This window comes from Schistocerca nitens, chromosome 2 (assembly GCF_023898315.1).
Source record: "Schistocerca nitens isolate TAMUIC-IGC-003100 chromosome 2, iqSchNite1.1, whole genome shotgun sequence".
NCBI classification, from domain to species: domain Eukaryota; kingdom Metazoa; phylum Arthropoda; class Insecta; order Orthoptera; family Acrididae; genus Schistocerca; species Schistocerca nitens.
In genome coordinates, this window is record NC_064615.1 from 63,732,228 (window position 1) to 63,759,520 (window position 27,293).

At 40.8% G+C, this 27,293-nt stretch overlaps 1 protein-coding gene across 1 annotated transcript in view; it reads left to right on the forward strand.

Annotated features, from left to right (window-relative positions):
• Positions 1–23,390, forward strand: part of LOC126234836 (uncharacterized) — a 190,086-nt gene extending 166,696 nt beyond the window's left edge. The window contains exons 8-9 of the mRNA XM_049943577.1: positions 23,032–23,324; positions 23,387–23,390. Coding sequence (XP_049799534.1) covers positions 23,032–23,324; positions 23,387–23,390 — 297 coding nt within the window. The remainder of the gene's footprint in view (positions 1–23,031; positions 23,325–23,386) is intronic.
• The last annotated feature ends 3,903 nt before the right edge of the window (positions 23,391–27,293 follow it).

Consider the following 27,293-nt stretch of genomic DNA (forward strand, 5'->3'; position numbering starts at 1 on the left):
AAATGGATAACATTAATCATATAAGGCTCGTTCTTTTGGAGAATCATATCATGTGTCTGGAATTGAAGATCTTTGTTCAGTATTTAAAACTAAATACAGTAAATTCGTTGAAAGAACTTTGTAGGAGCTGGACCTAGCCAAATAATATTCATGAATAAATAATTTTTTAATTATATAACCCAATGAGAAAAAATTTAAAAACAACTAATACTATTTCTCTTGGCAGACGTGGTTCATGGCAAGCAGATTTAATAGAAAATAGATTCAGGAAATAGAAAAGCATTTAAAAAATAAAGGATATAAGTATTTGTGAACTACAATTTATGTTTTTTCAAAATTTGGTAGGAAAAAGAAGTCATAAACTTTTGAAAAACAGTTTAAAGCTAAGACATCCAAGAAATTAACGAACAGATAATATTAAAAAATATTGTAATAAAAATTTCCAAGGTCTTACTAAGAAATAAGAAGTTTTCACTACACAACCTGTACAGAGTTCAGCTCTCAAAAGATTAAAAATACTTCTAGAAGAAAAAATTTGCTTTTCAGTGTAATTATAAATGAGTTGATTTGAGGAAAAAATTTTTGATAAAATTAAAAACATAAAACACTCAGCACTAAAAATGAAACCAATACAAGTAATTGAAAAAATTATTAACAAGTTTCTGCTCTATATAACAATTAATCATAATATAAAATAGGATACAAAATTCTAATTAGAAAATCACAATGAATTTTTGATGAAATCTACTTAGATAATTGGCAAACAGAAATTTTTGAAACTGAAAGAATTATTAATTTTAATCCAATCGCATAAAAATGAAGAGCTTTACATGGAAAAGAAGTTAAAGGAAATTTTTATGAGTGAGATCTACAGGAAACACATTATCCAGATGTATATTTTGTTGGAAAAGTTTTAAAGAAGGAAGAAAATAATGTTTATTTTTAATTGTTGGTTTTCAATAATTTTCATAATATTTGGGTATCAAAAAATTATGTTATAACATAATTTAAATCTTTAATCTTTGTAATTTTTAATCTACATAACTGAAAAAGATCGAGGGTTACCACTTTTATTCTTTTTCAGTGAATGAGAAAAATATTGAAATCAGTATAAACATTGTTAAAGACTAAGTTCATCCAAATCATGCACAACAATTATATGAGTTTTTAAGTTATTCAAGTAGATGGTTCAAATTGTTCCAAATTCGATGAAAAATGGAATAAAAATTATGGACAACAATGCTATGAAATTATTTCATTTATAATTATAAAAAAGGAAATAATATTTTACTAACAATCCTTCCATTTCTTCGGTAGTTTTATTAAATGCAATCTCATATCATTCTGATAAAACTCATATGGAAGGTCATATATGTAATAATAGTAAAATAAACAGGAAAGAACCAAATTACTTTATGCTTTAGGAGAATTACGAGTTTATAAAGATTATAGACAAGCAACATGGAAAGGAAGTTTAATCATAATTTTTACTCTTAGCTCAAGTTCAAATGATACTATTTTTCGGTGGTCTGACAAAAATGATGCTCGTGTCCAAATAAAAGATACTACAACAAGAAGAAAAACTGTTAGGCAAATACTGAGATTATAGTATATGTAGCTAAATATGAAAGTGAGTATGAATATGAACTAGAATGAGAATGATTTAAAAATCCTAAAGTACCAATATCTTTCTATGATCCCCAATGTATAGAACTCACTCAGTTGACCAGTAAAAATAATTTTCACTTAGATGTAACAAATCAGTATAATTCAGCAGAGTTTGTATCCCATATTTAACTCTTGTTGTTTCTGAAACAAAGCTAAAATAATTAGTTGATTGATTCTTCATTATTTGATAATGTTAAATTACAAAATATTTATCGAAAAAATATAAGGAATGAACTTTTCCCTCAAGAGATACTTTCTAAGAAGTATGTGATTCATTACATATTTTTAAATGTTTAACACAAATCAAAGGAGATATTGAAATAAAACCATATAATTTCGCTACAGATTATCCTACATATGTGTTAGAACTATGACTCAAAGATAAAAAGATTATCACAATGTAAAAACTACTCTGACATTATTTGCTACTTTTAACCACAAAATTTTTTTCGCTATTCTCCAACATATCTGATGCCTTCATTGTTAAATAATATCCAGATTCTCCAGTTATTGGTTGAGAAACTTTTAAAAATATGGTATCAAAAGTAAAACTTTACCTTCTTCAATTAATGGGTAATTGGAGAAAAGGGAAGAAAATGCCATATGAAAATAGGGGGAGAGAAAATAGAGCCAGTGAATGACTTCAACTGCTTGGGGTATGTAACAATGAATGATATGTATTAATCAACAGAAATTAGGAAAATAATTGCAATGGCAAAACAAGGATTGGAGAAGAAAGAAACATGCTGAAAGTCATTAGAAAGACAAAATGGAACTGGATTGGACATTGTTTGAGGAGGGACTGTTTATTGAAGGAAGGAATGCTGGAAGGAAAAAGGGTAAGAGGAAAAAGGAGATATCAAATGCTGGACAGTATCCAAGGAGACAAATATTCAGAAATGAAAAGAGTGGCTATGGACAGACCAGAGTGTAAGATGCTTACCCCATGGCAAGACCTGCCAGAACACAGAATACCTACTACTACGAACACTCAATTAATGAGTGAGAAACTTATTAAAATACTATATAAGCACAAATATAATCTTTTAATATTTTTGGAAATAATGGAATTCATAATTCTTCACTATATATGTTTCCTCATAGTTAAAATAATATGCTGTATTTCTTACACTCATAGATAATAGAGAGTTTGATTTTTAATTCCTCTGAAAATATATGTATTTTTCATTTGTAACATTCTGCTATTTCTTTACGGTCATAATAAAAGAGAATTTGTTTTCTTAGTTGCTTCCCAAACATCTATATCTGTTTCCTCATAACTAAAAAAATCCTTATATACAATTCTTCTTCAATGGTCTACAAAAATCTCAATAGCCTCATTATGTAGTACACTTCCCAAATCGTCAATAGTTAAAGAGAGCTGAAAATAAAATTTGCAAACATTACATTCAACTTATATCACTTTTAATTTATTATTTCTTTCAACAAAAAGTTCTTTCTTAAATTTACATTTGTCCCCCACATCAGCCAAATTTAATTTTTTCTTATTTACAAGAAAAGAAATTATAACATTTTTAAAAATAGAAAAAGTTTGTGGATATCTGAATACTACATTAGTTGGTGAGCTAATATAGAATATAAAAATTTATTTGATTTTTATAAATGAAATGTCAACTTTACATAAAAATTTGAAATATTAAAAATCCAAATATGATAAATTTATTACATTTAAAAAAATGAAAAACTGAATTTATATTTTTTAGTTTAAAAATTCTATAGACTAAAACTCTTTTTTCTTATATCTTTCCTTTACAGTTTAGTTTCATATTTCCTTCTTCTAAACAAAATCATGTTTATTAATTGATTTATTATTTATCTTTGGCAAAATAATTGTAAATTTATTACTAAGCACCATACAGAAATTTTCACCAAATCTAGTATTCAGATGTTAAAATCAGTAGTATTATACAAAAAAATTTAATTCTAACTCATTAATTTTTTGAAAGAATTAGAATTGTTGAACTTCTTAATAAATGAATCCATTGATATTAAAGGAGAGTTTTAGAATTTATAAATATTTTGTCCCTTTATTCTCAAAATTTTATTTTTTGTGCATGGAATTCTTTTATTCAATATAAAATTTAAATTTAATTGATATCCAGTCAATCTTTTACTTGTGTTAAAATATTTTAATGTGTAATTTTCAAATCAATTTATATTAAGTTAAATTTATAATTTTCCTTTTTTATTTAGTTTTGTTCATTGTATTCCATTAAATAAATCTTTTTAAAGGAGGCATGAATGGTTGGTTTGAACAGTAGTAGTTCTTGTTTGACTGAAGCTCGTAACTGGGGCGAATGAAGCTTGGAACATGGATGAGGACTTCAGTGGGAAATGCTTTTAATGGGTTCCACAATGAAACTGTGTCGAAATGTGACAGGAAATCTAAAGAGATTTTGGTGTGTAGGTAAACTACACCAGTGGCAAGACAACACCTTCACTGTGCAGTACAAATGATAGTACTGGCCATGAAATGCCGCTAAAACAGTGTTATGAAATACAGTCCTCTGAAATTCCTTCACCAAAGAAGACGATGTAAATATGCCAGAATTCGAATAAAGAACAGATGTGAACATGCGTAATTTGGAAGTAGGTAAGCCTTTTGGTCAGCATAATACACCATTTATGTTACTTCGGAGTAGGGTGATGCAATATCCTCATACTTAGCAGTCGTGTGCAACTGTTCGCTCATTGAAAGATCCACATCGAAATGCTGGAGAGTTCTGCAGGTCACATCAGAGCTCAAGAAAGAAAATAGAAGTAATCTGATGAACTACAGACCAATGCCACTGATGTCGGTTTGTGGTAGAATTTTGGAACATCTATCATGTTCATACATTACAAACTACCTCGAAGGTAAGAGTGTGCTGAAAAATAGCAAGGATTCAGAAATTTTCTTTCTTGTGAAACACAGATTGATTTTTGTTTGCAAGAACTAATGAGGGACACCCACAGGGTATCCCAAATTGATTTTACATTTCTGTGTTTCCAAAAGGCTTTTGACACCATTCCTCACAAGAGACTTCTAATCAAATTGTGTGCAATTGGAGTATCGCTTCAGTTGTGCGACTGAATTTGTGATTTTCTACCAGAATGTCTGTACTCACTAAGCAACCCACTCAGAAGTGAAGCTTTCTCAATCACCACAAAGATGAAGATACACAACACTATCATCTGCCCCACAGTACTGTACGGTTCAGAAAGTTGGTCGCTTACAAAGAATGAAAAAGAAAAACAATGTTTTCGAAAGAAAAGTAATGGGAAAAACCTGGAAACCTGTGTTGTAGAATGGCGTATGGAGAATTCGAAAGAACAATGAAATTTATCAGCTAATGAAGCAACCCACTATCATCCAGAAATTAAAAAGCAGAAGACTGCAGTGGGCTGGACATGTGGCTAGAATGGAAAACAACAGAATCACCAAAAAAGCATTTGAAGGAACTCTCCAGGCAACAAGACCATTGGGCCGACCTCGTACAAGGTGGAAAAATGACATAGAGAAGGACATTGCAGCATTAGGAATTTCCGCAGGGTGGAGAGAGACTGCGAGAGATAGAAGGCGGTGGAAGCAGATAGTTGATGCAGCATGTGGTCTACAGGGTCTGTGATCGCTGAGGAGAAAAAGAAGAGTTTATGGCTATTGATATCCTATTCTCCTCTAGCCAGAAATCTTTGTTTACTTTCCAGTTCGCTTAAAAAAAAAAGTTCAAATGTGTGTGAAATCGTATGGGACTTAACTGCTAAGGTCATCAGTCACTAAGCTTACACACTACTTAACCTAAATTATCCTAAGGGCAAACACACACACACACCCATGCCCGAAGGAGGATTCGAACCTCCGCCGGGCTCAGCCGCACAGTCCATGACTGCAGAGCCTTAGACCGCTCGGCTAATCCCGCGCGGCAGTTCACTTCACTCACCTCCTCTATATAAGGATTGAGTATTAGTATTTCCGCTTTCAGATTTTTTTAGTTTCCCTACCCCATTGAAACACTTTGTTTTTCACGTCCCGACAAGAAGAACATTTCCTATTCGTTGTTATTCAATCTTTTTCTCGTGTTCACCTCCCCCTTGGCAGTCCCCTCCCGGAGATTCGAATAGGGGACTAGTAGGAAACCTTTTGCTAATGAAGAGATCATCGTGACACTTTTTCCAATTACAAGTCACATGTACTGTAGACACATCGTTGGTCTTTAACACATTGCCTACTGCATTCTCACGCCGTTGATCCTTGCTGATTCGTCCGTCTGTTAGGGTCAGTTTCGTCACCAAGGGCAAGAGAGTGCCCTGAAACACAGCCTGCTCCTCCGCTCTCTCTGAGAAGGGCGTAGGCAGAACAAGTGTGTCTTCTCATGACGGAAGTCTTCGGCCGCCAAAGATGATGATTACAATAAAATAAGTAAGCAGTGCTGAGTTTCGATGCCGGGACCGAGGACGTTTTCATCAATAGTAAAAAACTGTAAACCCAGTCCACAAATTGAACCTGTAGCCTCAACCAGGTACATGCCGCGTCAATTCTGGATAAAACTCCAAGCTTTCGACCACTACCTCCATGGTCGTCGTCAGGGCTAAAACTGTCGTGAACTAGCGAGGTTCCCACTTTTATATGCCAAGGACGACTTCTGATTGGCTGGAATACGTCATAGCAACAGCGATATGGCGCGTAGTGAAGTGGTGCCCTCTACTTCCATAGATGTAGTTTCTATGCTGCGTTGCTTGCAGCGCCATCCCTTGAATCAGGAGGTAAAGTGCGGGAAGTTTTTCTCTGCGATTTTTCTTTATCCAGTGCACTCTTCCAAGTGTTGCTAAGTGCATAGCCGTTGTCTCTGTTAAAGTTATTATCGCTGAGTCTAATTTCGACTGCTTCCCGGATCACAGAGTCCCAGTAATTCGATGCGTGGGCTATTACTCTGGTTTCTTCAAATAAAATCTTATGCTTGTTAAGCAGGCTATGTTCAGCCACCGCTGATTTTTCCAAATACCTGTATTTCAGGTGGCGCTGGTGCTCGATGCAGCGGTCGGCAACGGTTCTTACAGACTGGCCCACGTAATTCTTGCCGCATTCGCAAGGAATAGTATAAATTCCCGGCACTCTTAAGCCGAGACTATCTTTGACTGATCTCAACATTTCCTTAATTTTCCTAGGTGGTCGGAAAACTGGTTTTATTCCTTGCCTCTTCAGGACTCTGGCTATCTTGCTCGTTGTAGCACCGCAAAAAGGAAGCCGCGCTATGTGTTGGTCCTCTTCTTGTATATGGCTGGCATCGTGTCTAACTTTCTTGGACAATACTGATTTAATTTCACCGGCAGAATAACCATTCCTCTTGAAAACAGTCGTCAAATGGTTAATCTCGGGACCGAGGTGGTCCTTGTCGGAAATAGTCCTGGCTCTGTGTACTAAAGTATTCAGCATAGCTCTCTTCTGAGACGGATGATGGAAGCTATGGCTATGCAGATATAAGTCTGTATGGGTTGGCTTCCTGTACACAGAATGGCCCAGTCGTCCATCCGGCTTTCGCTCTACCAACACATCTAAAAAAGGTAACTTCCCTTCCTTCTCTACCTCCAATGTAAATTTTATGTTTGGATGTACACAATTTAAATGTTCGACGAACTGCTGCAGCGTGTCGCTGCCGTGTGGCCAGATTAAAAAAGTATCGTCGACGTATCTGTAGAAGCATGATGGGCGGAGGTGAGCACTGTCCAACGCTCGTTCTTCAAAGTCCTCCATGAAAAAATTCGCTATAGCTGGTGACAGCGGCGAACCCATAGCTGTTCCATCCGTCATTTCATAATAATTTCCACTGAATAAGACAAGGGAGCTACTATGCCGTCCCTGGCATATAAAAGTGGGAACCTCGCTAGTTCACGACAGTCAGTTTTAGCCCTGACGACGACCATGGAGGTAGTGGTCGAAAGCTTGGAGTTTCATCCAGAATTGACGCGGCATGTACACCGAGAGATTTTTATTCAAGAACGACTTGTTCGGATTTAGAATGATGTAGTCTTTCGCCCCTACTGTTTAACCTGGATGTCAAAACAATGACGGAAATTAAAGAAAGGTTGAAAAGTGAGATTAAAATTTAAGGTGAAAAGGATATCAGTGGCAAGATTTGCTAATAACATTGCTATCCACAGTGAGAGTGAAGAAGAATGAGAGAATCTGATAAATGGAATGAACAGTGTAACGAATACGGAACACAGAATGTGAGTAAATCGAAGAGACGAAAGTATTTAGAAGTAGTACAAATGAGAACAGCTAGAAACTTAACATTTGAATCGGTAATCAAGACGTAGATGACGTTAAGGAATTCTGCTACCTAAGCATCACGGGTAAAAAGGGCTTTCCTGGTCAAGAGAAGTCTACTAGTATAGAACGTAGGCCTTAGTTTTAGAAAGAAATTAAAATATACTGTTGGAGCACAGCATTGAATGTTAGTGAAAGATGTGCTGTGGGTGAAGTGGAACAGAAGAGAATCTTAGCATTTGAGATGTGGTGCTACAGAAAAATGTTGAAAACTAGGTGGACTGATAAGTAAGAAATAAGGATGTTCTCCGGAGAATGGGCGAGGAAATGAATTATGGAACGATGGAAAGCACTGACAAGAAGAGGGGACAGGATGATGGGATATCTGTTGAGACTTCAGGAAATCACCTCGGTGGCACTAGAGGTGTAGGGGGTAAGAACCGTAGAGGAAGACAGAGATTGGAATAGATCCATAAAATAATGGAGGAAGTCATATAAAAAGATGCCCAGAGACGCGATAAAATGCGATGCACCTGAAGACGGAATTTCAAAGTTCATAATGCCATAGTGCGCTATTTTAGAAAAGAACATTGGTGGCTAAACGTGTGATTCACAAGTACTCGTAGATTTATCACAAACAACTTGTTCCGATACTGACTTTCGAAAAACTTTTTCCGTGCGTGGACAGTGTATCACAAGCAGAATTGTACCAAGTAATTTGACGTCTGAATTGCTGGGTGGGGTTAATTGCATGATTTATTTAGTAAAGAATGGCGCGAAAAGTCGTCCTGTTTAGGCACTCATTGTAAGTTGTTCTGAGTTTTTATTCCTTACATACATTACGTATTGACTGAAAGTAATATGTGGGCATTGACTGTATTGCAGGTGTAGTCTAGTATTTCTTAGAAATGACACTATAATTCCAGCCACACTGTGACGAAATCAACTGCTGCACAAATAAACGAACAGTAAGGCACACAGGTGTCAAGAGTGGCAGCAGTTAATGGTTTCCCAAGTGGGAAAGCGTGAGAATCCCTCTTTCATCAAGAGTGATTACAGGCTGCTATTATCTTATAATGTCAAACCGATAAGGAAGTTTAGCGCGCAAAATATTGATGTGATTTCAATGATAACTATTAAGGTAAGCGTTATCAAATTTCCATCTAAAATAATCTACGTTTCCAGGCAAACACTCATCTGAATTATTTATTTATTGAGTATGCACCTGCACTAGGACTTCATCGTCACTTACCGTAGCTCCTTTCAGTATATGCAGGTTCTGAGTGAACAAGTCGACGAAACTGGACTCTTCAAAACTTAACACAATAGACAGTATACTACTTCCAATAACTTGCCTCTGTTCTTTGTGTACGTTCCGTTTAGCGACCTGCAACAATACCATATCGCGTAGTTTAATGCCTGTAATGCAGTAAGCTCGATCCTGATAGGCATATGCGACTCAAATTATTGACCGTTGACCGGCTGCAATGTTCGTTGTCATGTGATTCATCATCTTAACCCCACGTACGCAGTGGAACGTAAGGTAAGTTCATCTCCCTTTTAAGACGCCTGCAAAATGTCTCTTAGCATGCCTTGGGTAAATAAATGAAATACTAACCTAATCGGACACAATACTGGTGACTTCATGGAGAGAACTATTGTCGCTTTTTGAGAGCCTTAGGTGGCGAAAAACGACTCCCATCCTGTCATGTGACCCTCCACGGTTTCGTAGGACATGACAGTGACGTGTGTATGTGCCAGATGGTCGTGTGGAATCAGCGCAGTAAGATAGGTCGGCGAGAGGGTATGGCAGAATGGAAAACATCGTGTTTGGTCGTATTCAAGACCTCACCGTGAAAGAAGCTACCCGATTTGTTCACGTATCAACGCGGTATGTCAAACATCTCTCCAAGAAATAGTACACCACTTGTAGCCGTGTAACACGGCATAAGAAGCACGATCGTCAAAATATGTTACCCGACAGGGACCAGAGACGAATGTCAACAACGGTTTCAAACCCGACAGTAATTGCTGAGATGACAATCTCGTGAACAGGCTTGATGACGGCAACCTGCTTGTATAAAGCCTTTCGGACAGCAGTTTGTGTGGAGTAGAAAACTTGCAACTTTAGTCTGATGTACGACCTACATGTTGGAGCCAAGCACCATTTCAGTTAGCCAAGGATTAGAGAAGGAACTGACAAAGGATTTGTGGAAGAATTTTTAGAAGTAGCTGCTTAAAATCATTTACAGAAACCACGAAATACATCAAATTGGATAAACGGGTTTTGAACTGTTCTCTACACGAATACGGTTCCACTGCCTAAAGCAGTGTCCCATCTCGCTACTCATGGAGCTAAACTGTTCCATTCTGACAACATCATTCTTTATACTTAATGTCACTGAACTTGTGGTGCAAAGATTCTTCGGTCGTAGGTCCTTGTTTGATGACAATGACTGTATATTACTCGTCGATCTGGGGCCCTTGCCAGGAGCAACACACAGATATAGATCCGAAGGAGAACAGCGCGTTTCTTCAGGGGTTCGTTTACCATACTGGAGAGCGTCATACAGATGCTCAGGAAACACCAGTGAAGGACGCTGCTTTAAGAGAGGCGTTTGCATCACTAAGAGCCTTACGTTCGAAGAAGACTCTGACAACACAATAATTTGTCCAAGGTACATGTCGTTAAATGATCCTGAGACGCCTGGCTTAACCCACAAGATAGGACAAGTAGTTTAAATCGTGGAAAGGGGCCAAAATGAGGGGATGTTAGTTACACTCGAACATACAACCTTATTACTTGATCAAACATTTCAAGAACCCCAAAAAAATCTTTTTTTTTTTAAACATACAGATTTAATATTTGGAACTTAATTACTGGCTGAAAGACACTTTAATTTAAAAACGGCTGAAGGCCAATAAGTATAATCAGAAATTTAAAAGGCAAGTCTTATCTTACAACGTTATTTATTTAGGCTGAAGGCCCAAAGAATCTGAGATTTTCACAGCAAAAAATTTGAATGCAAAATCAGCTGAAAGCCCAACGCTTAAGGCTAAACAACATTAAATTAAAAAAAAGGCCTTACATAAAACAGTTCTTAATTAGGCAAAACTCAGCCAAAAGATAAATTTAAAATGCAAAGCCTTATCTTAAACCAGTTCTTTAGTTAGGCTGAAGGCCCAGAGAATCAGACACTTCAAGAGCAAAGAAGTTAAATTCACATTGGTTGAAGGCCTAACACATAAATGTCCATAACATTAATTTTTTTAAAGACCAAAGGCCTTACGTGAAACAGTTCTTTTAATTTAGGCTGAAGGCCTTAAGAGCAAAACAACTCAAACTCAAAATCGGCTGAAGTCCCAACACTTAAAATTCAGCAACATTAAAATTTTTAAAATGTCAAAGGCCTTACGTGAAACAGTTCTTTGAACTAGGCTGAAGGCTTTAAGAGCAAAACAACTCAAACTCGGCTGAACGCCCAAAACTTGAAATTCAACAACATTAAAACCTTTAAAATGCCAAAGGCCTTACGTGAAACAGTTCTTTAAATTAGGCTGAAGGTCTAAAGAATCTTACGCCTCAAGGGCAAAACAACCTTAATTTAAAAGAAAAACAACCAGAACAAAATAAAAAAAGGCAGTACACCCAAGGGTGCCCAGATGTTCGAGGGTCGGCATGGAATTCAAACACTAAAGCTCGCTTAGGTGAGACAGGCAGTCGGGCCAACCATTCACAATCCGACGGCAACCCAAGCGACCGACAGTCAGCGAACCCATCATCAAGATAACTTCCACTTCACCCAACCAGGCACAACAGGTAGTTCAACGGAACAATGTAGAAGATATTGGCGCCCACATAGAGCTGTCAAACTACACATCGTGCTGGACAGCAACAACATGATGAGGAAACTACACTGCCTAAAATTTACGTCAACGGCCAGGGCAGGTAACCGGAACGTTAATGGCCACAAGGCAGAAGATTCCGCTGGTGCACTTCAATTCAAATAACCAAATACAGTGAAACTCCACCGGAGGGTAGCTAGAATTTTCCAACTTGAAAACCATGTTGTTGCTCGCGGGAATATCCCAGCAGCTGACAACGAACTCCAAACGACACAATGTGAACAGTCTTGACTTGCTGGTAGATAAATCCAAACTCAATTTTCGTGTCCAGCGTCGGTGAGCCACGGACTTCGTAGCAATGGGAACAGCCGCACGCACTCCGACACCACGTAGAGACCGCCCGCGGCCCCAACCAAACTACGTCCCGTGGAGAATTCCTCGCTGCTCCACGCCAACCGACAGACTGGTAGCATACCGCCCAGCCAGAAACTTTAAGCGCCAGGTCAAAGATAGACCACGGTGCGCACATCGATACACACCGCTGCTGCCAGGATAACAGCATAATCGCGATAGCCGCGGGAGACTTAACACACAATCGCAATGAAGGTTTAATCCAGCTCATAGCATGAGCCAGCCACGGCTCAGACCCCTTCGGAAAAATCACATAAAATCTACGGAGGCTTACCGATAATCGTTCTTCCTGTGCTTCATTCTCTGTTGGAACAGGAAAAGGTATAAATGAAAGTGAGACCGGAGTTCCAGAGATAGATGCAGATATAAATGTCAGATCCATTATTTCCTAAACGATGTGTTACGATGGGCATATTGTTTGCGCATGTTACGTGGGAAAAGACTCTTTGTTCTGCGTAAGTATGATTACCGTTCCTTATCTTTGGTTGCTGTTTACATACAATGTGAATAATCGAGCTGTATGTGCAAGACTTCAAGCTGTGTCCCACCCAGTGACAAAGCAATACATCGCAAGGAAAACACGGAGACCTGCTATTTACATGAATGGACACTAACAGAGAGACCTGCCATATACATGAATATACACTGAAGTGATAAATGTCATGGCATAGCGATATACAGATAGCGGTAGTATCATGTAAGTAAGGTATAAAAGGTCAGTGCATTGGTGGAGCCATCATTTTTACGCAGCTGATTCGTGTGGGAATGTGTCCGACGTGATTATGAGCGCACGACGGGGATTAAGACTTTGATCGCGGAATAGTAGTTGGAGCTAGACGCATGGGACATTTCTTCTCGGTTATCGTTAAGCAAAACGATATTCCGAGATCCACAGTGTCAAGAGTGTGCTGAGAACACCAAATTTCTGGTATTATCTCTCTCCACAGAAAACGCTGTGGCCGATGGCCTTCACTTAACGACCGAGAGCAGCGGCGTTTCCTTAGCGTTGTCAGTGCTACCAGATAAGCAACACTGCGTGAAATTACCGCAGAAAACCACGTCAGACGCACGACAAACGTATCCGTTAGGACAGTGTGGCGAAAGCTGGCGTTAATAGGCCATGGCAGCAGACGACCGACGCGAGTGGGTTTGCTAACAGCACCACATCGACTGCAGCGCGTCTCCTGGGCTCGTGACCGTATCGGTTGGACCCTAGACGACTGGAAAACCGTGGCCTGGTCAGAAGCGTCCCGATTTAAATTGGTAAGAGCTGACGGTAGGTTTCTAGTACGGCACAGACCTCACTAAGCTGTGGACCAAAGTTGTCATCAAGACATTGTGCAGGCTCGTGGTCGCTCCACAAAGGTGTGGACTGTGTTTACGTGGAATCGACTGGGTCACAGATAGGGAATTTTTATGTTCGGCTACTTAGAGACGATTCGCAGCCCTTCGGACTTCATGTTTCCAAACTACGACGGAATTTTTGTGGATGACAATGCGCTATATCACCAGGCCACAATTGTTCGCGATTGGTTTGAAGAACATGCTGGAGAATTCGAGCGAATGATTTCGCCACCCAGGTTACGCTACATGAATGCCATCGAAAATTCATGGGACATAATCGAGAAGTCAGTTCCTGCACAGTATCCTGCACCAACAACACTTCCGCAATTTATTTATTATTTATCCTCTGGCAATACATATACAAAGATACTCATCAACATTTAAGCGCAGCTCTCAAGCGTAAAATAACAACAGCTATAGATGGATATCAAGTTCTTTTATGCACTTTATAACGTCACTTGTCGCTGTGAGGAAATCCTTGAAAGAACACTTGTAGGCACGTGCGGCACATGTCGATACAACATGAACAACTGTCTGTCGTTCTGCACCACAGTAACATGACGATAATGAAGATTTGCCCCGTTTGTAGAGAGTGTCTGCACATCGTCCATCGCCCCTTCGATGTAGTTCAAGATAGTCCAAATTTCCCGATGCTGATCGAGGCCAGGGAGTTTCTTCTGGAGACAAGGCAGCTTCAGGCATTGTAGGGAACAGTTTTGTTGTCAGCAGAGTTTCCATTCATCGATGGGATTGAATTTAGTCTCCATGAGAGTCCTGGCTGTGATGAGAGTGGGATGTCCTGTTCTTAGACTTTTTCGTTCCGCAGGGAATACGTCGTCCAGTACTAAAAGGTCGATGTTATTAGCAGTCTTCTGGTATTCACGCAGTAGCGCGCTCTTCCATCGGATATCAGGACGTGGAATGTGGTTCAAGACAGGTAGCCAGTATGTGGAAGTAGATCGTATTGACCCACTAACAATGTGCAGGGCCTCATTGAGCTGTACGTCTATGTTTATTCAAATGGCTCTGAGCACTATGGGACTCAACTTCTGAGGTCATTAGTCCCCTAGAACTTAGAACTAGTCAAACCTAACGAACCTAAGGATATCACACACACATCTATGCCCGAGGCAGGATTCGAACCTGCGACCGCAGCGGTCTCGCGGTTCCAGACTGCAGCGCCTAGAACCGCACGGCCACTTCGGCCGGCGTCTATGTTTATCACACGCGGACTATTAAGCCAGACAGGTGCAGAGTACTTTGCTGCTGACTATACCAAAGAGAGCAGCAATGTTGCGAAACGATAAACCGCAATCGCGATAGGCTACAATCCGACCTTTATCAAAGTCGGAAACGTGATAGTACGCATTTCTCCTCCTTATATGAGGCACCACAACAACGTTTCACCAGGCAACGCCGGTCAAATGCTGTTTGTGTATGAGAAATCGGTTGGAAACTTTCCTCATGTCAGCACGTTGTAGGTGTCGCCACCGGCGCCAACCTTGTGTGAATGCTCTGAAAAGCTAATTATTTGCATATCACAGCATCTTCTTCCTGTCGTTTAAATTTCGCGTCTGTGGCACGTCATCTTCGTGGTGTAGCCATTTTAATGCCCAGTAGTGCATGTTGTTAAAGATAAGACTTCCACAATTGGCTACAGAGGCAGTAAGGCTCAGTATTTCTACAGGGGACTTCCAGCGAATTGTTTAGCCCATGTCATGTCGAGGTGCTGCACAAAAGGAGTACCGACACGATACGAGGAGGTACCCCATGACATTTTTCACCTCAGTGTGTAGCTGAATATACGAGAATAAGAGTTTATCCAAATTCCTTCTTCACCACATTGGAAATAAACTACACTGATAACAGAAAACGGTGAGGTCGTAATCAAAATGGATTAAACTACTGTTTCATTGCTACGGGAAGATCTGCATACTGAATCTACAAACATGCTTAATCAAATCTTTCGTAATATTTTATCTGCAATTGAAATTGGAAGTAATAGTATAAAAAATAGCACAAATAAAATCTAAGCCATCTGAAAAGTAGCGAAACTAAACAGTAGCACCGCATCGTTCCTTATTAGCATCGTCTAACTGAAACGAGCGAAATGACTACAAATATACGATGAAGGGATAGCTTGGGTGAATGGAATAGTAAAGACAGCAAAGGAACAACTAAACAAAATGACAATGCCCAGCAGAAATCGTTGTATAACACATAATATGAGGGTTTACGTGGATAAAGTGGAAAATATAAAAATAGAGGAAATGAAACATCCATAGGGAATATAGATATGTAAAAATCTGAAATTGGCACAAAGTAGAAAATGGAAAAGTAGGCTGTAGAAGAAATGAAAAACTGTAGGGCCATGCTTGACTATAGGAAATACGGTTGACGCATGTGGAAAAATTAAGCAATCCTTTGGAGAAAAGAAAAGCTGCCGATGGAAGATCAGCAGTAAGGAAAGAAGAGGAGGCAACAGATAAACGAATAAAGCTTGTATATTAGTTTATGAAAGTAGAGAATATAAAAACACAGGAAATGAAGCATGCTTGGGGGAATACAGAAGGGCCATATAATGGACAGAAAGTTTAAGTCAGTATCATGGAGAAGGTAGAGAGATGCACCAAAGCAAGCATTATTTGTTGGAGTGCTGACAGAATAACCTTTAAACAAGGCACCTGGAGTAGACAACATTCCCTCAAAATTGCTAATATCCTTTAGAGTACAAACCATGACAAAATCATTTCACTTGGTACACAGTATATCTGAGACAGTCAAAATACCGTTAGAATACAATAAAAATTTAATAATCTAAATTACAGAGATTTCAGAACTCGGTAAGTGTGGGTATTACCGGACCATAAATTTAAAAATTCATGACTGTAAAACGCTACCACTTATTATTCACAGAAGAATGGGAAGACTGCTAAAAGCCGACGTTCGGGAAGATTGGTTTAGGAATAGGAGAAATGTAGCAGCACTCGTGGAAATAGTGAACTTAAGTCGTCTTAGAAAATAGACGGCAAAAATGCAAAGCTACATTGTTAGCACCTGCGGAGTTAGTAAAGGATTCGAGGAATGTTGAAAACAATACAGTCTTAGGAATTCTGAAGTTAGCTCTAACAAAGTACTGGAAACAAAATGGTATCTTCAATTGCAACACCACTTCCTCAGTGTGTATATCGTCGTTAAATTCAATAATTTTTATTTTAGTGACAGTTTCAGTATATTCATGATCTCTTGTATTGCTATGTTGCTATGTTGTAACAAATTCCATGATAGTTATTGTTTCTTGGATTGGTATGACTGTATATAAATTAGAATTGTCAAAGGATACGAATTAACCATTCTGTGCATCTTTTATGTCTGTTATTCGGTTGGCTAGCGTTCCTGAATTTTTTTTGGGAGTTGTTTGTTATATGTGTAACATTTTTTAAACCAGCTGTTCAGCTCTTTACTAATCATAAGTAAAGATTAAATTGAGTGATTAATAAAACTAGGCTGAAGTTGAAGGTCCTTTTGCCAGCAATAAAGTTATAACATAGAGACAGTGCAACGGTGCGATATGGATGTAAGTAACAACACCCACTGCCACAAAATTGTTATTCGTCACAATTCTGCAACTGTTGACAAAATATGTTTGTCTATAGATAGTCTGAATGGAGCCACAGAGCTGAAACAGGCCCTATTGCTACTGTATAATCTACAGGAATAAAATTACAGCAGCATTCTCGTTCAGTACTATTCTTAAAATGTCACTACAAGGCATCAGCAAAGGTCTGAGGTCACTCTTACTTTTATCTGTTATGTCATTAACATACAACATGATTAGCATGGTTCCCAACACAATTCCCTGAGACAGACCTAAAGTCACTTCTACTTCTGTCAGTGACTGCCCTTTCAACTTAAACAGCTGTATTATCCATACGATGATATCCTCAGCTGAGTTACAAATTCTGCTTTACAAACTGTAATAATGGTATCCTTCCTGTAATGAGCTGAGTTGGGAGATCAGTCAAGAGCTAGCAGGTTGACAACCAAATAAGGGGTTGAAACGCCCGCTAAACCTGCTGGGCAGAACAGGCGATTAGGATTGTGGAAAGGGCCAAATAAGGTTGGGGTCAGTTTCACCTGAAAATTGTAATTTATTGTGATTGAATACACATTTACAACCAAAGCGGCACATAGCCTAACTTTTACAACTACGAGTTTCAAATTCCGAATCTTTCATGGCTGAAGGCCTCCAAACAAGAAATCTTAAAAATCAATAAGGTAGATTTCCAGTGATTGAAAACACGCAGTTACAATTAACTTATATATATATATATATATATATATATATATATATATATATATATATATATATATATATATATATAGAGAGAGAGAGAGAGAGAGAGAGAGAGAGAGAGGGTGAGTCACCTAACGTTACCGCTGGATATATTTCGTAAACCACATCAAATACTGACGAATCGATTCCACATACCGAACCTGAGGAGAGGGGCTAGTGTAATTGGTTAATACAAACAACAAAAAAATGCACGGAAGTATGTTTTTTAACACAAACCTACGTTTTTTTAAATGGAACCCCGTTAGTTTTGTCAGCACATCTGAACATATAAACAAATACGTAATCAGTGCCGTTTCTTGCATTGTAAAATGTTAATTACATCCGGAGATATTGTAACCTAAAGTTGACGCTTGAGTACCACTCCTCCGCTGTTCGATCGTGTGTATCGGAGAGCACCGAATTACGTAGGGATCCAGAGGGAACGGTGATGGACCTTAGGTACAGAAGAGACTGGAACAACACATTACGTTCACATGCTAACACCTTTTTATTGGTCTTTTTCACTGACGCACATGTACATTACCATGAGGGGTGAGGTACACGTACACACGTGGAATCCGTTTTCAATTACGGAGTGGTGTAGAGTGTGTCCCGACATGTCAGGCCAATAGATGTTCAATGTGGTGGCCATCATTTGCTGCACACAATTGTAACTCTGGCGTAATGAATGTCGTACACGCCGCAGTACATCTGGTGTAATGTCGCCGCAGGCTGCCACAATACGTTGTTTCATATCCTCTGGGGTTGTAGGCACATCACGGTACACATTCTCCTTTAACGTACCCCACAGAAAGAAGTCCAGAGGTGTAAGATCAGGAGAACGGGCTGGTCAATTTATGCGTCCTCCACGTCCTATGAAACGCCCGTCGAACGTGTACCTCACCCCTCATGGTAATGTACATGTGCGTCAGTGAAAAAGACCAATAAAAAGGTGTTTGCATGTGGTCGTAATGTGCTGTTCCAGTCTCTTCTGTACCTAAGGTCCATCACCGTTCCCTTTGGATCCCTACGTAATTCGGTGCTCTCCGATGCACACGATCGAACAGCGGAGGAGTGGTACTCAAGCGTCAAATTTAGGTTACAATATCTCCGGATGTAATTAACATTTTACAATGCAACAAACGGCACTGATTACGTATTTGTTTATATGTTCAGATGTGCTAACAAAACTAACGGAGTTCCATTTAAAAAAACGTAGGTTTGTGTTAAAAAACATACTTCCGTGCATTTTTTTATGGTTTGTATTAACCAATTACACTAGCCCCTCTCCTCACGTTCAGTCTGTGGAATCGATTCGTCAGTATTTGATATGGTTTACGAAATATATCCAACGGTAATGTTAAGTGACTCACCCTATATATATATATATATATATATATATATATATATATATATATATATATATATATATATATATATATATATCAGAGCTAGTCTAAAAGCCTCAAGGCTAGGGTGGATAGACAAACATAAAAAAGATGCAATACAAACTGCTGAAGGCCCATAATAAAATTTTAAAATAAATTACCATAACCTTTCGAAGGCAGAAGGCCGCAGTGTTTAAGCGTGAAAGGTATTTTTAAGAATAAGGTTCCAAGCCGCAAAGTTTAAGCTTGAAAGATAATTTTAAGAATAAGGTTCCTAGGCCCACAATTAATTCTCCAAAATTAAAAAAAAATATATAATCATAAGCCTAAAGTTTTAAGTAGCTGAAACCAGACTAAAAGAAAAGACAACACAATGGCAATAACCTTTCAGCAAATATCACCTGGTCGGAATTAAAACTTACTTACATAAAACACAATAAAACCAAGAATTTTTTTATCATTGGCTATGATAGATTATAAACAGACAATTAAACTCTGGTGAGAAAGACAGTAAAGATATCAGCACTCAGAAGCCTCCAGGAGGTCGCTCCGCCCTCGTTCACTTAGGTGAGACAGGTGGTGAGCCCAACTACACTTGATCCTTCGGAACCCAACCAAGGGACAGCCACAGACCGACCAACAAACGACTTGCTTGCCACCAATCGGTACATGAGAATTCAAACACAAAATGTTACGGGCGTGATTATCCACACTCAAATATGTATATGTATTAAGCTGTCAAAACTACACACCGTGTTGGGCAGCGACAACAGGTGAGGAAAGGACACTGCCTGAAATTACGTTAGTGGCCAAGGCAGGTAACCGGAACACTAACGTCCACAAGGCAGAAAATTCCGCTGGTGCAGTTGAATTGCAGTCAACCAATGTAGTTAATTCCACAGCATGGCGGCTAAATTCAGACACTCGGTGTTGCTCACAGGAAAATCTCCCCAACAACAAACCACCAAAACGAACCACACAACATGAATGGACGTGGCTTGGGTACTTAAAACACCACTCAACTTTGACATACTGGGTCGGTGAATCACGAAGTTCATAGCGATCGGACAGCTCCATACACACTCTGACACTGTGCAGGGGCTGCCAGCAGACTCAGCTGACTGCACCACACGGAGATAACTTCCTTGGTCCGCAGCAACTGACCGACTCCTCTCACAATACCGACAACATCTAATGGCTCTGAGCACGATGGGACTTAACATCTGTGGTCATCAGTCCCCTAGAACTTAGAACTACTTAAACCTAACTAACCTAAGGACATCACAAACATCCATGCCCGAGGCAGGATTCGAACCTGCTACTGTAGCAGTCGCGCGGTTCCGGACTGAGCGCCTAGAACCGCTAGACCACCGCGGCCGGCGACAACATCTAAAATAGTCATCAGTGGAAATAACGTCAGCTACAGACACAACCTGACAAACACTTGCACAAAGACCTGAATGATTACCAACAGTAACTAAGCACACACGAAGACAAATCGGGAGTCAATGCATAAACACACAGCTGACTCATGAACGACTGGCGAGCCAAAACGCGTCGTCCAGTAGGACGACCAACCAACGATCCACCAAGACCGTGGCCCGGCTCAAGTGATGCATGGTGGCAATGGTCGGGTGAGCCATGTCGACGCAGACCTCACTGCTCCAACCCGACTGCACTAATGCCGCATTGCAACTCCCCAACTGCCAGGTCCAGACTGCGCTCCAGACACGCTCCAACAGACTGGAAGCCCGAACTTGCGACCCGAACTCCCTTACGACAAACGACCAGGAAGTAGTAGCAGTCGAGCAAAGATACTACGAGAGGGGATATGTCGATACGCGCTGCTAGCGCCGGTCATGGTCAGGCAAAACAGCAATTCAGTGACAGTAGTAATTTAAATTAACGTAGTGAGGTGGAAGTATGTAATAACAGGGTGTAAAATACATGATGGTGGGAACATGAGCCACGCACGGCTCAGGGTTTACTTGGCCTATTCTTTGTTTGTATATTTTTATCCCTGCAGTGATAATCATAGCATGGCCAACGTTCGAACAGGGCACCACGCGTGGCTTGTACACTGGAGTCACAGCTGGTCTTCAGTGTTGTGCCACAGTGGCACACTGTGATGGAACAGCCTCCATGTGCCAACGTGCAGCTTGACGAGGGCTTGGGACTTGTCACGAGTGAGGAACATGTGGTACTACTGGAGGTGGAAGCAGTAGCAGTCTGCACCATTCTTCTAATGGCAGCAACCACTTCCTCCCCTGTTGCAGATGCAGGACTTCTGCGGGGTTCGGAGATTGCCCCTGAAGAGGCACCATAGTGGCGCACTCTGCTGGAATGCTTTTCCTGTACAAATGTGTGGCTGTTCGAGGACATGATACAAACCATGTGCGAGGAACACATGCTCTCTGCTCCTTTATGACTTTCCTCTGTGTGGAAGATCGAGTAGAAGTTTGTGGCCTATTTGGCATTAACTCCCCTAAAAATCTTTTGATGCTTCTTTCTTGGACTGTTTTATTATATCTGGAACTGGCAAGGAGTGCTGATAATCTATTTCTTGTTCTTGTCGATGTGACGCATTTTCTTTTTCTTCTTACTGGTGACTGAGGACTGTTCCTCGGTGTTGGCTTGATACGTAACGTATTCTGTCTCCAGTTGTTCTCTGTAAACCAGAGAAATGGTTACACAATGCATCTGCAGAGTAGTGAAGATAGGGCAGGAATTAATCAGCTCATAATCCTCCCTGGAAAGTCCTATAAGGCCTTCTGGATAGCTAGCTGGTTGATGACGGGGTGGCGGTTTTGGATGGTTTGGTTATACAAAATGATATGGATTTTCATGGTGGGGGTACGTACCATGGCGAAGCGAACTAGCAATCTTCTTCAGTACAGCACTTGCGCTGTACAAGTCCGGAAGCGGGAGGAATGGTGCTTCTTCGCACTCTTCTTCCTCTTGTGCAGTTGCTTCGGTGTTCTTTTGCTGTGTCGCCTGCTCTTCGGCAGGTTCGACGGTTTGCGTGGCCACCGTTGCGAACTCCTTCTCTCGTGCAAGAGTTGTCTGGGTGGTGGTGTCTTCTCTCGTGGCGGAGTCTTCTTTGGCTGAGGGAAGTTCCTGCGTCAGCAGCACAGCAACCGTATGCCGAGCCTCGCCCAGTTCCGCCAACATGGCCGCCCTCTCTTCCGCCATGGCGGATTTGAAGGGGGACGTGGCTTCTTGTACAGCGTCCTTTACACGCCTGGAGACTACGTCTTCTATATAGGAGACCACATCTTCATGTGTGGTGATCACTTGCTTCTGTGTCTTTTTCTTGTCCGATCCGCGCCAATTCCCCTTGTAGGCGCAGGAACGGGCGTTCGCCGCGTGTGCGCCGCTACAGTTGACGCAGGTACAAGGGGTGTCCTCCTTCTTGCAGTCGCGTGTGTCATGTGCTCGCGCACACTTCAAACACGCGACTGCGCCGCTGCAGTGCTTTGCGACGTGGCCAAGCTTTTGGCAGCGAAAGCACTGCGCTGCAGTCCTCTTCTTCCTGTTGCCGGACGTTCCTGCTAGCGTGAGCAGCAACTCATCTAGGGCTGCAGCTTTGCGTCCCCTTCCGCGTCCCTACATCTCGAGCAGCAACAGCGACAACAGCGATCCGTATCTGTCCGCAGCCTGAGCGGGAATGAGGAACACATGGCGCTGCTAGAGGTGGGGATGGTGCACACCAATTTGCTCAGGGTTACCAACCGCTCTTTCTGTAGCTGGCACTTACGGCCTGTCTACAGGAGTCAGAGCTGGCCCCTCATGCGGTGCCGCGGTGGCGTGCAGTGCTGGAGCGCCGCCCTTGCGCCAATGTGTGGCGCGACGAGGACGTGGCGCGGGTCATGTGCGAGGAGCACGTGGCGCTGCTGGAGGTGGAGGCGGTGGCGGCGCGCGCCATGCTGCTCAGGGCTGCCAACCGCTCCCTCTCCCTGCCCAGCTGCCGCCTGCGGCGCGTCGACTCGCTGCGGTACGCGCAGTCCAGTGCCGCGTTTCAGATGCGACGCGGCTTCCGTCTGGCCCCGCTCATCAACAACAGGTTCGTTCAGAGGGACGGCGCTTTCCTTAATGTTGAATTAAGTTGTTCTAAACTGGATGAAGTTAACAAACGCTACAGTAATTTCGGTAATGCACATAGGAAGTGTTGTAGGGTCGTTACTGTTCACAATATATTGCAATATACACCGTGTATCACATTTAATAACGACAACTGACAGAGCTCGAATTATGCAGAATAGAAGCTAGAATATTCCAATAATTAGGGGCTCATTTGTAAGGCATTTCAAGATAGTCAGAAATGTGTTCTTACATCACGACACAGACTTCAGTATGAAGTACAGGCCTAGTTAGCACAACTATATTTGAATGGAAACTTCTCGGGTACATCCTAATTTAATTATGCACAAATATCATCCATGGCACATGGGTGGGGAATAGGACACACACATTAGGGAGCACCATCCCTGATGCTGCATAGAGCACTAGGCATAGCTTTGGGATATCCAATGGATGAATGGCAGTGTTCGTAGGTATACCATTCGTCACTGGATGCCATGCTCTATCACATGATGCAATTTACTGCTGACGACATTTTAGGCTCCTATGTTGGTCAGACTCGATAGTTAGCCCAGAACAAATCCCGTGTCTCAGCGTCCAAGATTTTTATGTTTTTTTTTTCTGTATTCTGAATGGTCTGAGATGGTCCGCCACGAATTCATCTCCTGTGCTAACGTTTTCATCGCAGAGTAGCAATAGCAACATACATCCTCAACTATTTACTCACCTGAGCCGGGATTTTCCAGTTTGGTCGACACAAAGTAAAGTATACAGCACTCCATTTGATGTAGTCGAAGAACTGAAGCAGCAAATTATATAGTTTTGTGAAGAACAGATCGCAGCCCCTGATGAGACATGGAACCTCTTCTTTGACAGATACAAGTTTATAGTAAGGTAGCCCATAAGGGTTGACCCCAATTAGATGGGTGGTAAAAGGAGAAAGATGATGTTTCATACACATTTGTACTAACTAGGATATTACTTCATACTGAAGTCAGTGGTGCCTCGCAACCACACAGTGACCGTTATCCCTCAAATATCAAAGATCCATGTTTACTTGAACGTATATTCTCACCAATCTCAGTTTTCCTTATTCCCCCAAAAGGTGCAATACCCAGCAATGACGATGCAGAAGGTACTGGAAGCCACTGCATTAAAGACACATAGTGTGTATCCACAGGACATGTGCCTTGTAATTGAGAAAGTATGATGATGATCTCTCCTCTGGCAAAAAGATTCCGGACTAGTCCCCAGTTTGGATCTTTGGAGGAAACCGCCGAGGGAGAGGTGACCATGAGAAAAATACTGAGTAACCAATGCAAGGATTACGTTCAGCGAGCCTGGACGTGGTTCAAATGGTTCAAATGGCTCTAAGCACTATGGGGCTTAACAACTGCGGTCATCAGTTCCATAGTCTTAGAACTACGTAAACCTAACTAACCTACGGACATCACACACATCCATGCCCAAGGCAGGATTCGAACCTGAGACTGTAGCCCTAGATGTGGAATGTCAAAAGTCTGAACACTGAAGGGGTTAAAAAGGGAAAACGAGTCATAACAATGATCACATGTACCGTATCTGAGTTTAGTGTTCGCTTACTTTTGATCCAGTAGTGCTGACGTTTGTGATACCTCTTCTCCTGATGATGGGACAGTGGTTTGTGGCGCTGTTAGCTTGTTACTATTCCATCAAGTTCCACAGGTGCTATTGTTGCACGGCGATTCGGTGGAGTGCGATTTGGGCTCTGTGTTATGCAAGTACAGACTCCGTTTTGCAAGGAATTTTTTAAACATGGCACATTTTTTTTTTGCAACAGAGAAATGATACCCTAACTAAACTTATAAATATGGTTCTCGGGCAAGACCGACATCTTCAAATGCGGCGCATCTGAATATGTGGGTCAGTTGCGCCGACGAAATATTGTCGTACTTTCACAGTGACATCCGACCTCTCGCCGAGAAACATGTTTACAACTAGTTCGTCGGGAAAGCCTCAAGCAACACATAATAGAACTTAATTTACAGTCCAACACAGTTCTTGAGAGAAGAACTCAACAAGAGAATTACAACATAAAAAACATTTAAAACAATGAAAGCGAAATTCATATCGACTTTACTCAGCAGATAGGAGGGGATCAATAATAGGTTTCAATAATAATTTACAATACGTGGCCAGTGGTCAAAGGCAACAGAATGACAAGTAAGCTCCTTTAATTAACCATAAAAAAACCAAACTCCGTCCAAACAGGCCATGAAGGCCAAACGGTACCGACCGGCCGCCGTGTCACCCTCATCGACAGGTGTCAACTGTATGCAGATATGGAAGGGCATGTGGTCAGCCCACCGTTCTCCCGGCCGTATGTCAGTTTACGAGACCGGAGCCGCTACTTCTCAAACAAGCAGTTCCTCAGTCTGCCTCACGATGGCTGAGTACACCCTGCTTGCCAACAGCGCTCAGCAGAACGGATGGTCACCCATCAAAGTGCTAGCCCAGCCCGACAGCGCTTGACTCGGTGATGTGACGGGAACCGGTATTACCACTGCGGCAAGGACGTTGGCTTTTAGTTAAATATACGACAAAAAAATAGAAGACAACTCTCTGATTTAAATAAAAGTATTTCCATTAGCACTTATCTAAGTATGAATTTACGACCACTCCTGTCACGAACTAATAACTAAAGGAAAGCTGCTATCAACCATCTGCAATACTGCCTATGAAAATTTCTCAGCACAATTTTCTGTACAACACGACATACAAAAACAAGATAACTTTGATACCACGGCATAAACAAAGTTAGTTAGGCTCACACTGTAATAATAACAAGATTACCTTCTGCACAATGGCACATACCAATGAATGAAACTCACTGTGTATCAATAAGAAACTCAATGTCGTTCTCGCTTTTAGAGAAACCATCCGGAATACCAAGCGTGCAAGCACACAAGAGACGTAAGACGCTGCGCTGTAGCAATCGACCACCCATATATTAAACTAACTGATCATGGAATAAACTCATTGCACATACTCTACACTGTACACTACGCTGCGTCTTTCTAGCGGCCGAAATACTACCAATAACCAAGCAGCGGAAAAACCATGATATTGTGTCCTCGAAAGAAAATCAGAGTTGGATACTATATTGTAATGTCTTAACTCCATCTGTTACGGAATGGCCAGAATCACGTAAGTGGTTACTTGAAGTAGATTTCCAGTTCCTCAGACTCTGGTGTTCTTGGAAGGTAATGCTAAACCCTCTGGCAGTCTGCACCACAGATCTGGAAGAACAGCTGCCTCAACTGATGCAGTATACACCAGTAGCATCATATTTTCCATAAGCTACCTTCTCTCTATGTACAAGTCTTTGGCCAAGATGCTGTGGAATAAAAAATGCTGGAGTTCTCTTTTTTCTCCTTAGCTTTTTGCCTACGTTTTGTGAAATAGTGCCAAAGTATGATATCCTTCGTTAACCTATCTCGTATGTACAGTTTAAAGCAGTTTATTTACTAAACATGATTACCCTCAACAAAAAACTAGTAGGACCATTATTATTTTGGGAAATTTGGGAAACTAATAATATTCTTGTAGACCAGTGGCTTTGTGTTTCTCTTCCTCGTTCTATGTCCCTTTAACATCTCTCGACACCAGTTGTTAATGGAAGAAATTTATTCCTGTAATTAGCAAACAACTCGACTCTTTACTTGGACTTGGTGAAGACTTGGTGAAGAGCAGTTTTAGCTGTGTTTCATACTGCCTATAATGAAGGAAAGATATTATTTAGTGTCTTTTTGACATTAATATTGCTTGAGGGTAATCATCAGCTATAACTCTGCCAGGCACTTAAGTGTGATTTACAGAGTATCCATCTAAATGCAGATGTACTATGGAAAGATAGATGAAGGATACAGCCATTAATTCATGGAAGACACCATCCGGGAATCTGTATCAAAAC